The sequence below is a fragment of the Scyliorhinus canicula genome, chromosome 12 (assembly GCF_902713615.1).
Source record: "Scyliorhinus canicula chromosome 12, sScyCan1.1, whole genome shotgun sequence".
Lineage (NCBI taxonomy): Eukaryota > Metazoa > Chordata > Chondrichthyes > Carcharhiniformes > Scyliorhinidae > Scyliorhinus > Scyliorhinus canicula.
Window position 1 is genome coordinate 1,687,886 of NC_052157.1, and position 13,033 is coordinate 1,700,918.

At 48.4% G+C, this 13,033-nt stretch overlaps 1 protein-coding gene across 1 annotated transcript in view; it reads left to right on the forward strand.

Moving 5' to 3' along the window:
• The window catches only part of gatm (glycine amidinotransferase (L-arginine:glycine amidinotransferase)), a 213,724-nt gene that overhangs the window by 150,903 nt on the left and 49,788 nt on the right, over window positions 1-13,033 (forward strand). Inside the window, exons 3-4 of the mRNA XM_038812957.1 lie at window positions 6,022-6,217; window positions 11,892-12,082. Coding sequence (XP_038668885.1) covers window positions 6,022-6,217; window positions 11,892-12,082 — 387 coding nt within the window. The remainder of the gene's footprint in view (window positions 1-6,021; window positions 6,218-11,891; window positions 12,083-13,033) is intronic.

The following is a 13,033-nucleotide window of genomic DNA, read 5'->3' on the forward strand; positions in this document are numbered from 1 at the left end:
CGGTTTATGATTTAACTTGTATGAATTTTAAACAGCTTTGTCCTTGGGTCTGTTCAGGTCAGGAATATATTGGAACAGCTGTTGAAATGTCGGCAGTGAGTTGGGTAGATGCCAAATGAGCAGAGACCAACTTGACTAAAATTCCAGCATTGACATATGGTGAGTGTAATTCACTCTCATCAGTAACTGAGCTGGAGTTCAGGTTAGTGATCTTAGCAACAAAGTTGTGATTCTAGTCCAACCCCATCAACAGCTCAGTGGTTAGCACTGCTTCCTCACGGTTCTGAGGACCCGGGTTCGATCCCGGCTCCGGGTGACTCCCAGTGTCTGTGTGGGTCTCACCCCCACAACCCAAAGATGTGCAGGGCGGGTGGATTGGCCACGCTAAATTGCCCCTTCATTGGGAAATTTTTTTTTGTATTTTTGTTAAAACTCTCTGATGAGCAGGTTGTGTTATCTGACACAATAACGGACCTGCCACTTACATTCAACAATTCAGCTTCAGACTGTTACTCACTTTGAAACATCTGCTCTGTCAATGGAGTAAAAAACTGTGTTGGCTCGAGAGAACCACTGGGGGCTTCTAGTCATTGACAAATAGGTTTATTGATGAAAGGCAGTTAAATAACAGACACAGAACACACTATCCAACTGCCCAGGGCCCAGCACAAACTCCCCATTGGCTGGGGTTTGCACACTCCTGCACAATTGGCCCTGAGACAGTCAAATGGTCAATGGAGCTCCCGTTTCCACCCCGCCCCCCCTGTTCCCCGTCTCCCCTTTGCCTCCCCGCCTGGCTTCCTCCAACCACCTCCTCTGCCTCTCCCCCCCCCCCCCCCCCCCCTCGCCAGGTTAACACTGCTGCCTCACAGTGCCAGGGACCCGGGTTAACACTGCAGCCTCACAGCCCCAGGGTCCCGGGTTAACACTGCTGCCTCACAGTGCCAGGGACCCGGGTTAACACTGCTGCCTCACAGTGCCAGGGACCCGGGTTAACACTGCAGCCTCACAACCCCAGGGTCCCGGGTTAACACTGCTGCCTCACAGTGCCAGGGACCCGGGTTAACACGGCTGCCTCACAGTGCCTGGGATCCGGGTTAACACTGCTGCCTCACAGTGCCAGGGATCCGGGTTAACACTGCTGTCTCACAGCCCCAGGGTCCCGGGTTAACACTGCTGCCTCACAGTGCCAGGGATCCGGGTTAACACAGCTGCCTCACAGTGCCAGGGACCCGGGTTAACACTGCTGTCTCACAGTGCCAGGGACCCGGGTTAACACTGCTGCCTCACAGTACCAGGGACCCGGGTTAACACTGCTGCCTCACAGTGCCAGGGATCCGGGTTAGCACTCCTGTCTCACAGTGCCAGGGGCCCGGGTTAACACTGCTGCCTCACAGTGCCAGGGACCCGGGTTAACACTGCTGCCTCACAGTGCCAGGGACCCGGGCTAACACTGCTGTCCCGGGTGGGGGGGGGGGGCTGGGGGGGCTGGGGGGGCTGGGGCGGGGGGCCGGGGGCGGGGGGCCGGGGCGGGGGGGGGGGTGGGGGGGGGGGGCGGGGCGGGGGGGGTGGGGGGGGCTGGGGGGGGCGTGGGGGGGGGGGCTGGGCTGGGGGGTGTGTGGGGGGGTGGTGGGGGGGTGGTGGTGGGGTGGGGGGGTGTGGGGGGGGGAGAGAGGCGGAGGGGATTCTGGCAGGGATTTGCGGATGTCATGTCTGAGGTCCTGGAAGGGAGGGTGACTCCGAGTCCAGAGTTGGCAATATTTGGATTGTAGGGAGCCCGGTGGGGGTGGGGGGGGGGGGGGGGGGGGGGGGGGGGGGGGTCGGGAAACTAATGAAGGGAGAACCATGAGATGGAGTGGTTACATGGACCATGATAGGGTTTACGCTTGGGGGAGATGGATACGTTATTGTGGGTTTTTTGTTTGTTGGATCGCTTTGTTTAAAACGCCTCAGTAAAATGTCTTCTTAAAAAAAAAGTCCTCTTTTAGAGCGAGATAACTGACAAAGGAAACAACAATTTAAACCATTCATGTCACATGCCGACCCCGAGCATACTGCCAGACACCATGTGCCCGGGTCACCCCCTCACCCCCTCACCCCCTCACCCCACTCCCACACATGGGCTGGGTCCAACCTGAACCTTAGCCATGGTCCAACAGGAAACCCACCCAGACCCATCACTCCAACCGCCTGAACCCCTCCTCATTGGGCAAGCAAGGTGCAGATACAGGCGAGTGAGGCACAGGCCGGGGTACTTACTGGGACCCCCTGCACACAGCCCATTTCTCGGTTCGAATTTACACTCTCACTTCACGCAGAAGCTGCCGGAGGATTTCTCATGTCGTCTTTTCAGATTTTGCTGCACATTAAGTGTCTAATTTCCTAATTGGAACTTGACCCACTCCGAATCAGCTGGTTAGAGAGAGGGACTGTCGACTTGGCAGATTGCTGCACGAGTGCTAAGCTGGAGAAATGAGAAGCAAGTCACACGCCAGTGAAATGCAAGTAGCAGATTTAACTGTGATTCTAAGAAACTGAATCAAAGTAACTGGCGAGGCCTCTGCCAGAGCTGATGATACTGTCCAAGAGGAATCATTCCAGATCACTTTCAATCTCGTCAAATTGATTGGAATAACAACTGGAAGGTCTTTAACTGGAAGATCTTTCCACAATTTGAAAGCAACCATTAACTGTACCCGAGGAAGGGTGGCGCAGTGGTTAGCACTGTTGCCTCACGGTGCCGAGCTCCCAGGTTCGTTCCCGACTCTGAGTCACTGCCCGTGTGGAGTTTGCACATTCTCCCCGTGTCTGCGTGGGTTTCGCCCCCACAACCCAAAGATGTGCAGGGTAGGTGGATTGGCCATGCTAAATTACCCCTAAAATTGGAAAAAATGAATTGGGTACTCTAATTTTTTTTTAAACTGTACACGAGGTGCTCATTTGTTGCTTATTTTAAGAGGTGAATTCACAATAATTAATACACGGAGAGGAAGGACTGATTTCATCTCAGCAGTTGAGGGTTGCAACAAGAATATAAAGTAATAAAACATTTAAATTATTGGAATAAAGATCAATAAAAATGGATGGCTGTGACTGTCATTAAGTCTGTCATTGACAAGGGTGGGATGGCCATTTTGTGGCCATTTTGTGTTGGGATGTGGGTGTCGCTGGCCCAGCCAACACTCAATCCCTAACTGCCCTTCAGAGAATGGTGGTGAGCTGCCATCTTGAATCGCTGCAGTCAATATGGTGTAGGTACACCCACTGTGCTGTTAGGGAGGGAGTTCCAGGATGTTGCCCCAGTGACAGTGAAGGAACGGTGATATATTTCCCAGTCAGGGTGGTGAGTGACTTGGAGGGGAACCTCCAGGTGGTGGGGTTCCCAGGTATCTGCTGCTCTTGTCCTTCTAGATGGCAGTGGTCATGGGTTTGGAAGGTGCTGCCTAAGGAACCTTGGTGAGTTACTGCAGTGCATCTTGTAGATGGTACACACGGCTGCGACTGTGCGTCGGTGATGGAGGGTTTGAATGTTTATGGAAGGGGGAACAATAAAATGGGCTGTTTGCACTGGATGGTGTCGAGCTTCTTGAGAGTTGTTGGAGCTGCACTCATCCAGGCAAGTGGAGAGTATTCCATCACACTCCTGACTTGTGCCTTGTAGATGGTGGACAGGCTTTGGGGAGTCAGGACGTGAGTTATTCACCACATTTTCCCAGCCTCTGACCTGCTCTGGTAGCCGCAGTATTAATGTGGCTGGGTCCAGTTCAGTTTCTGGTCCATGGTAACTCCCAGGATGTTGATTGTGGGGGGATTCAGCGATGGTAATGCCATTGAATGTCAAGTGTCGATGGTTAGATTCACACTTGTAGGAGATGGTCATTGCCTGGCACTTGTGTGACGCGAATGTAACTTGCCACTTGCCAGCCCCGAGCCTGGATATTGTCCAGGTCTTGCTGTATTTGGACACGGACTGCTTCATTATCTGAGGAGTCACGAATGGTGCTGAACATTGTGCAGTCATCCGCAAACATCCCCACTTCTGACCTACGGATGGAAGGAAGGTCATTGATGAAGCAGCTGAAGATGGCTGGGCCTAGGACAGTTGTTTGGAGTTGCTGTCTATCCACCAAATCATTTACACAAAAACAAAATACTGCAGATGCTGCAAATCTGAAATCAAAATAGTAAATGCTGGAAAATTTCAGCACCAGAATGTGGCGACTAGGGGCTTTTCACAGTAACTTAATTGAAGCCTACTCGTGACAATAAGCGATTTTCATTTCATTTCATTTCAAGATGAGAATTTATTGTGGGGAGTGACAGCAACTGGATGGTCCACATTTGTTTCTTTCCTCTTCCTAAGGTAACAGTTCTTGTGTTTAAAGGAGATGGACATTCAGGTCCCTATGAACTATTATTCATTAAACCTCCTGTTATTAGTTGGTTTCAATCGAACACGAGCTTCCTGTTTTGTGAGGGTCTGTATTTGGATTACATCTGCTGTTACTTCAGAGGTTACTTCCTTTGATTTTATGTCTCGGGGACTGACCACTGCCAATGATTGGGCGGATTATCACTGCCAGTGATTGGGCGGATTATCACTGTCAGTGATTGGGCGGATTATCACTGTCAGTGATTGGGCGGATTATCACTGCCAGTGATTGGGCGGATTATCACTGCCAGTGATTGGGCGGATTATCACTGTCAGTGATTGGGCGGATTATCACTGCCAGTGATTGGGCGGATTATCACTGCCAGTGATTGGGCGGATTATCACTGCCAGTGATTGGGCGGATTATCACTGCCAGTGATTGGGCGGATTATCACTGTCAGTGATTGGGCGGATTATCACTGCCAGTGATTGGGCGGATTATCACTGTCAGTGATTGGGCGGATTATCACTGTCAGTGATTGGGCGGATTATCACTGTCAGTGATTGGGCGGATTATCACTGCCAGTGATTGGCGGATTATCACTGCCAGTGATGGGCGGATTATCACTGCCAGTGATTGGGCGGATTATCACTGCCAGTGATTGGGCGGATTATCACTGCCAGTGATTGGGCGGATTATCACTGCCAGTGATTGGGCGGATTATCACTGCCAGTGATTGGGCGGATTATCACTGTCAGTGATTGGGCGGATTATCACTGTCAGTGATTGGGCGGATTATCACTGTCAGTGATTGGGCGGATTATCACTGTCAGTGATTGGGCGGATTATCACTGCCAGTGATTGGGCGGATTATCACTGCCAGTGATTGGGCGGATTATCACTGCCAGTGATTGGGCGGATTATCACTGTCAGTGATTGGGCGGATTATCACTGCCAGTGATTGGGCGGATTATCACTGCCAGTGATTGGGCGGATTATCACTGCCAGCAGCACGGTTCAATTCCTGTACCAGCCTCCCTGAACAGGTGCCGGAATGTGGCAACTAGGGGCTTTTCACAATAACTTAATTTGTAGCCCACTTGTGACAATAAGCGATTTTCATTTCATTTCTCTGTCATCAAAAGACTATCTGTTGATCATTTGGTAAATTCAGAATTGTAAATGTTTTCAGTAGTGAATATAAACCTGATGTGCTTCTGTTTCTTTTGTCTTCTGGATGTTGTTTGGGAAGTTATTAAGCATTACTTAGTGTTGTATTCTTTGGGGGTTGTATTTGAATTAATGGTTGCTAAAATGTTCACTGTGTGTTTTAAAAAGGTTAACTTGAGTTCATAGAATAAACATTGTTTTGCTTTAAAAATTACTTTTCCATTTCTGCTGTATCACACCTGTAGAGTGGGCCGTGTGCTCCCCATACCACAATCTAGTAAAAGTTGTGGGTCAGCTGAACTCCATGATACACCTTGGGGCTCTCTAAACCCTGGCCCATAACTGTCACACCCACAACTCTGACCTAGAAGCAAATGTATCGAATGAATCCAACTGATATTTAAATGAAAACACCAGCTTGCCTCGGCCTTGTTCATGTGCCCGAGGACCACGCTCTGACTTGTCATTTATTTTGCAGGCCAACACCTACGAGAAGAATTGGCCATTTTACCAGCAGCACGGAGGTCACGCCTTTCCTGAGGGACATGTGAAGAAAGCTGTTGCCGAAATAGACGAGATGTGTAATGTTCTCCGTGGGGAAGGAGTCACTGTCAGACACCCAGACCTCATTGACTGGTCTGAATATTATAAAACACCAGACTTTGCATCTACAGGTAAATAAAAGTTCAGATTTCCTTGGAACAGTTTCTGTAATAATGAGAGTGATTAATCCAAATAGAAACATATATTTGGTCAATATGGACAGTGGCCTGACTGGAACAGACAATGCATTTTCTATCTTATTTAGGTCATCTGATCATTGGCTCTGGGTAAAGCCCCGCCTTTCTTCTAAATTAGCCCCTCCTTTCCTGAAGATACTGCCTCTTTCTCTGTAGAGAACCAATCACAATTTGCTCCCACCACTGGGCTGTTTCTGAGTGAGCACCACTTGACCGAGAGATGGAACCTCTGGAGTTTACCCTTTTCAAACCTGATGGCCACACAGGGTAATGAGGAGGGAGCAGGGACTATGGCTGATCTGGTGTTTGCCCTTTTGTAGTTTTAAGATAACCATGATGTCAAATGGAATTAGGTGTGATGTGTTTGAATCAGATCTTCGAGGTACAACACTGGTCAGGAAAAACAAGAACCCATTCATCCCTCCCAACCTGTTCCAGCATTCAATCAGAGCATGGCCGATGTTTACCTCGACCTGATTTACCTTCCATATCCTAATGTTGCTGCGTTGGTGAGAGCACACTTGGGGCACTGTCTCCTGACTGAAACAGAGATCTACTTGCAGTGGAAGCGGTGCAGGGAATGTTGACTGGGCTGATTGCTGAGATGAAGGTGTTTTCTAAGGAAAGATTGAGCAAGTTGGGCCTATATTCATTGGAGTTTAGAAGAATGAGAGATGATCTTATTGAACATTTTGAAGGGTTTTGACAGGGTAGATGTTGTCATTGCTGAGGTTGTGGGTGACTCGCTGCAACAGGGGGTCTTTGGCCAACTCTTCTCGGATGAGAACAATCTTCTCATCTGTTGCCGGGAGAGTGCTTGCTCACAGTTGTACCTGCGATTCGATGTGCTGGATGATCTCCAGTGGTTCACTGGGTGAGTTGATGGAGCGGGACACTGCATCGGCGATGTTGAGCTCCTTGCCAGGTGTGTACACCAAATTGAAATCATACCTCCGGAGTTTGAGCAGAATTCTCTGCAAACAAGGCGGCATGTCGTTCAGGTCCTTTTGGATGTGGACCAGAGGCCTATGATCCGTCTCGACAGTAAATGTTGGCAAGCCGTAGACATAATTATAAAATTTGAGGATGCCGGTGAAAAGACCTAAACACTCCTTCTCAATCCGAGCATATCTGGTCTCAGTGGGTGTCATTGCCCGTGACGCGTATGCTACTGGTACCCAGGATGACGTGTCGTCTCTTTGAAGCAACACCCCCCCCCCCCCCACCCCCAAATGCCATCCTGACTCGCATCTGTGGGTCTCTCGGTCTGGGTCCAAGAATGCAAGGACGGGTGCAGTGGTGAGCTTGGCTTTCAGCTCCAGCCACTCTGTTCGGTGCTCCGCCTTCCACTCAAAGGCGGTTGATTTTTGTTCACCAGGTTGCGTAGGGCTGTGGTGTGTGTGGCCAAATTTGGGATGAACTTGCCAAGGTAATTGACCATTCCCAGGAAGCGCAGTACTGCCTTCTTATCCTTGGGGACTTTCATTGCCTCGATGGCTTTAATTTTGTCTGACCCCACGCACACACCGTGTTGCGAAATCTGATTGCCAAGGAACTTCAGCGTGGATGTCCCCAAAACAGCACTTGGCCCTGTTTAGCTTGAGTCCATGTTCATGTATGCGTCGGAATACTTTCTTGAGTCTCGACACATGTTCCTCTGGGGTTGTGGACCAGATTATGATATCGTCAACGTAGACGCGATGCCCTTCTATTCCCTTCATCATCTGTTCCATGATGCGATGGAAAATCTCTGATGTCGAGATGATGCCAAATGGCATTCGGCTGTCGCAGAATCTGCCAAAAGGCGTGTTGAAGGTGCAGAGCCTTCTGCTGGACTCTTCCAGCTGGATTTGCCAAAATCCTTGGGATGCATCCAATTTTGTGAAGAAGCGCGGGTGTGCCATCTCGCTCGTGATTTCTTCCCTCTTCAGGGTGGGGTAATGTTCCCACATAATGTTTTTGTTTAGATCCTTGGGGTCAATGCAGATGCGTAGGTCCCCCGCAGGCTTCTTTACACACACCATCGCACTGACCCATTCGCTTGGTTCAGTGACCTTGGAGATGATGCCTTTTTGTTGTAGACTCGTGAGCTCTGCCTTCAGGCACTCTCTCAGTGAAGCAGGGACACGTCGTGGTGCGTGGACCACTGGCTTGGCATCAGGCCGCAGTAGAATCTTGTACTCATACGGCAGTGTGCCCATCCCACTTCGTTTTTGTCCGCTTCGTGTTCCCGATCGCATTGCGCATGCGTCAAGTCCGGAAAGAGCGCGCGAAATGGCCGCTTTCGTCAATGTGCAGGTGCTGCATCCGGGAGATGGCCTGAACACTCCCCACCTCGTGGGAGGCTTGTTTTTCACTTTCTGCCATTTTGTACTGTGAATAGCGATATTTAGAGTGCTCATGCACAGTACACATTTCAATCGCGACTGGCAGGGTCATGTGCTTGATTTTCAACAATTGCTCTCGCAGAGGATCAGAGTGGACTCCAAAAATGAATGGTCTCTGATCATGGAGTCAGTGATATCACCGAAGTTGCAGGATCGCGCTCGCAGTCTAAGGTTATTTAGATAGGAGTTGAGGATTCGTCTTTACCTTGCTTCCTCTGCTTGAAGAAGTAGCGCTCAAAGATTTTGTTGGTGTCCACTTTGCAGTGTCTGTCGAATTTGTCCAGGATGGTTTGGTACTTCGTTTTGTCCTGGCCCTTTGGAAAAGTGAAAGGAGTTGAAGATCTCTATCGCATGGTCACCCGCAGTGGTGAGTAGAAGAGCTATCTTCCGAGCATTGGTCGTGCCATTGAGGTCGGATGCTTCCACGTTTGGTTGAAAGTTCTGCTTGAATGATCGCCAGTTGGCACTAAGATTGCCGGTGGTCCTGAGCTGATGAGGAGCCTGAATCTTGTCCATTGTGCCTGTATTCAGTATCTGGTTGTCACAGATCTTGCTGAGTTGAACTAAATAGATTGAAGTCACTCCTGGTATCATGTTGTTTTCTGCTGCTTCAGATAACACAGGCTGCTACTTGATGCAGTCTTAACTAAAGAATGCTCCAGATTCTGAAATGAGTTCAACGTGTTTATTGAACTATTAACACAGTTCTCAAATAAGTTCGACTCTCTGCTAATCTAACTGCAGTAACTCCGTCTAACTGTACCAGCTTGCTCTAAGCCACATGCTGGGGTGTGATGCTGCTGATCAACCCTGTCTAACTCTAGATGTCTGTCTGTGGAAAGATGCAGGGTGTGAGTGCCTCATCCCTTTTATAGTGTTTACGTCATGCCCCCTTGTGGTGATGCCACCTCTGAGTGTCCTGACTGCCCATTGGTTGTGTCCTATTCTGAGTGTTCATTGGTTGCATGTTTGCATATCATGCCACTTCCCACTACCAATGTTAGGCTCACTGGTCTATAGTTCCCTGTTTTCTCTCTACCTCCCTTTGTGAATAGCGGGGTTACATTCGCTACCCTCCAATCTGTAGGAACCATTCCAGAGTCCAAAGAATTTTGGAAAATGACCCCCAATGGAGCTACTATTTCTAGGGCCACTTCCTTAAGCACTCCGGGATGAAGATTATCCGACCCTGGAGATTTATTCGCCTTCAATCCCATCAGTTTCTCCAAAACCATTTCTCCACTAATGCTAATTTCCTTCAGCTCCTCACTGAAACTTGTGCTTCTCAGATCCTCCGGTACATTATTCCTGTCTTCCTTTGTGAAGACAGACGCAAAGTAGGAATTTAGTTCCTCAGGCATTTCTTTGTTCCCTGTTATGAATTTCCCCGTTTCTGACTGTGAGGGAGCTACATTAGTTTTTATCAATCTTTTTCTATTTACATACAATCTGCAAGATAACTTCATATATTGGAATTCAGTCAGTATATCCTGCAAAATAAATGCAGGAGGACGGTGTCAAGGTGCCAATGTATCATGGGCTGGATTCTCTAGTCACCCATCTCCAGCCCGCGGGATTCTATCTTCCCTCCTCTTCCCAATGGGATTTCCCATTGTAACTATCCCAAGCTGCCCGGATACCCACGGGAGAGGTATCTTAATTGGAATCAGTGGCAGGTATAGATAGTATTTAACTGATAATTGTTAAACTATTCTTTTGATGTTAATATGGTTAATTCTGTGTTTTAAATTAAAGTCTGTTTTAATAGAAAAGATTCCTATTGACCAGAGTCCTCACTCCTGGGGTGAAGTTTCCTTTCCTCACTGTTTTACAAATTGAAAAAGTGTTTGTATTTTCTCGTCCGGTAACCAAACAAAACTTGGGGTCTGATTGGGTGTCCTAACAATGTGGACGTTATGCTAATGGGATAGTAAATATGTATCATCTACATTCCGCTGAGGTCATTGTCTTTGGGTTATTGTTATTTCCATCTCAATGGGGTCAGAATGTGAAACATACAGAAATGCAAACTAGGTCGCCACTCTGTTCGTCAGTTCAAGTTACTTCATTCTGTTATTTAAATAGAAATCTGTTTTAAAAGTTCAATTAATGTTTCCTGCTGGTGGATTAAAAATTCCTATTTGTTATCCCCTACTCCATAAACTTTTATTTTGCATCATAAACTTTGATGTCATACCATATCAAATGCCTTCCGGAAATCTAAGTACAGCACATCCACAGGTACCCCCTTATCCACCTTGAGGAAGAACTCCACTAAACTACAGTAAGAAGTCTTACAACACCAGGTTATAGTCCAACAGGTTTATTTGGAATCACTAGCTTTCGGAGCGCAGCTCATTCATCAGGTGAGTGAACACATATATAGACAAACACATAGAACATTACAGCGCAGTACGGGCCCTTCGGCCCTCGATATATAGAGAAAGAGTGTCTATTGACTGTCATGGGGCGATAGTTAGATTCTCTCTTGTTGATGGTATTACCATCATTGAATCCCCCACTATTAACATCCTGGGATTTACCATTGATCAGAAACTAAACTGGACTAACCATATAAATACTGTGGCTACAAGAGCAGGTCAGAGGCTGGGAATCCAGTGGTGAGTAACTCACCCCCTGATCCCCCCCAAAGCCTGTCCACCATCGACAAGGCATGAGTCAGGAGTGTGATGGAATACTCTCCACTTGCCTGGATGAGTGCGGCTCCAACAACACTCAAGAAGCTCAACACCACCCAGGACAAAGCAGCCCCGCTTGATTTCTCCTCTTCCACAAACATTCACTCCCTTCACCTCCACTAACATACAGTGGCAGCCGTGTGTACCATTTAAACGATTCACTGCAGGAACTCAGCAAGGCTCCTCACGCAGCACCTTCCAAAATGGCGGCCAGTGCCATCTTGAAGGACAAGAGCAGAAGGTACCTGGGGAACATCACCCTGCACCTCAGAGACTGCAGCGGTTCATGAAGGCAGCTCACCACCACCTTCTCAAGGGCAATTAGGGATGGGCAGTAAATACTGACCGAGCTAAAGACGCCCACATCCTGCAAATGATTTTTTTGAAAGTCCATCACTTTGATGAGCTCAGAGGACCTGCCTTTCCTCTGTTATATTTTCTGAAGTAGATACTGTTGAGTTGAATATTGGTTGAGCTAAACTGATCACAGTATGTGGTACTGATAGTAACTCCTCTCCTCAGGGATGTATGCTGCTATGCCCAGAGATATATTGTTGGTGGTTGGCAATGAGATCATTGAAGCACCAATGGCCTGGCGCGCTCGCTTTTTTGAATACCGAGCCTATCGGACACTCATCAAGGATTACTTTCTGCGGGGAGCAAAATGGACAACAGCTCCTAAACCACAAATGTCCGACAAACTCTATGACTTGGTAAGCATGGACTCACTCGGAGAGTTTGTGTCAAAGGGAAAATTCCTCACATCATTAAACTCTTCCTCAGACACTAGTTAGACCTCAGCTGGATATTGTGTACAGTTCAATACACAGTATTGTGTTGTGAGCACAATGCCAACGTGGACACAATACAGAATTGTGCTGGGTGCCACTATAGGAAAGATGTGGATGCAAGTGAAAGAGTGGGAAAAGGAGGAATGGGACCAATAGTTTCCTGACCAATAAAGGAGTCAGAAGCTGTCGAGGGTTGAGGACACAATCCAATCAGCCGCGATCTTATTAAATGGTGGAGCAGGGTCGAGGGGCTGAGCGGCCTCCTGCTGCTCCTAATTTATTTGGTCAGGTACCAGAAAGGAGATTTATCGAAAGAGGAGGGGGCAAGGCTGGGTATTCAATTAATATTTTACTCCTGTCTTCACCACGGAAGAAGATGACCCTGGCCATGGGGAAAGAGGAGGTCATTCAGACATTATTGTAGAGTTTCAAATTGATGAGGAGGCATTTGAGGGACTGGATGAGATGTATCCAAAGATACTGAGGCAAGTGAGAGTAGGCATTCTGGAGAAACCGGCCATAATCCTTCAGTCTTCCTTAGACTGTGGGCTGGTGCCAGAGGACTGGGGAATTGTGAATGTTACACCCTTGTTTGAAGGGCAGCATGGTAGCATAGTGGTTAGCACAATTCCTGCTTCACAGCTCCAGGATCCCAGGTTCAATTCCCGGCTTGGGTCACTGTCTGTGCGGAGTCTGCACGTTCTCCCCGTGTCTGTATGGGTTTCCTCCGGGTGCTCCAGTTTCCTCCCACAGTCCAAAGATGTGCAGATTAGGTGGAGTGGCCATGATAAATTGCCCTCGGTGTCCAAAATTGCCCTCAGTGTTGGGTGGGATTACTGGGTTATGGGGATAGGGTGGAGGTGTGCGCCTGGG